The following is an 870-nucleotide window of genomic DNA, read 5'->3' as shown; positions in this document are numbered from 1 at the left end:
GGGGTTTCAGTGAGTAATGTGGATGAGTGTGGTTGTGTGTGTAAAGAGAAAGAGAGAGAGAAACTTATGCTTCACACGAAGATAAGTAATCAACTTAATCTTTTAAGTTTCAATTTAAAAATGCATTTGGACTGATATAAACTTTCAGATAGGTTTCCAATTTCTGTACCAATATATAGCGCTCTACTTTGAAAAGAATGCAATTTTGGACTAAAGGCATTATTGAAAAAAATGTTGAAAAGCAAATTAAGTATATTTTGAAACAATCATACGCAATTCTATGAATTTGACACAAAATAGATTATCTACATATACAACCAAAAGTTTCATCTTGATGAAATTGTAAAAGCACTAAGTAGTAATATCCTCTTTTTTTTTTCTTTTTTTTACATTCATCATTCTTATATTCATTCTTATACTCATATTTCAGATTATAAAATTTTGGGCATAGAATGCAGCAGACATGAAATGGGAGGAACTGAAATGAACTAAAAGATGAAATTCCTTATGAAAGAAATAAACCTGGCTAAAAGAAAAAAAAAAGAAATGAGAATGCATCAAAATCAGCGTAAGAATACCTAAAATCAGAATACCATGAACAAGAAGATGGATTAACATGAAACATTCGTTCTGATTTCTGAATTCACGTACCAATTGCCCATGGCCACCGAACTGGAGGATCAGGAACCTCCTTGTTGAGGTAGCGGAACCTTTCCGGCATCGTGCTATCCCCTCTAGCCTGCAACTCCTCGTCCACAGCAGTATCTTTCGGCGCTGGTTCTGCTACTTCATTCTTCACCACGCAGGCAAAAAGGCTCGCACCACGAGATTGGAAAACACGAAATGGTCCTCGAGATGGGGAGGGATATG

General features: G+C 35.6%; 1 protein-coding gene across 2 annotated transcripts in view; it reads right to left on the bottom strand.

The window, feature by feature from the left end:
- Positions 1-870, bottom strand: part of LOC110018326 — a 2,601-nt gene that overhangs the window by 1,364 nt on the left and 367 nt on the right. For both annotated transcript variants that reach the window (XM_020715605.1, XM_020715603.1), the window contains exon 2: positions 652-870. This exon is cut by the window's right edge and continues 1 nt beyond it. In XM_020715605.1, the coding sequence (XP_020571264.1) occupies positions 652-870 (219 nt within the window). The remainder of the gene's footprint in view (positions 1-651) is intronic.

The sequence above is a fragment of the Phalaenopsis equestris genome, unplaced genomic scaffold, assembly GCF_001263595.1.
Source record: "Phalaenopsis equestris unplaced genomic scaffold, ASM126359v1 Scaffold000010, whole genome shotgun sequence".
Taxonomy (NCBI): domain Eukaryota; kingdom Viridiplantae; phylum Streptophyta; class Magnoliopsida; order Asparagales; family Orchidaceae; genus Phalaenopsis; species Phalaenopsis equestris.
This window is presented reverse-complemented; position numbering and strand designations above follow the sequence as displayed.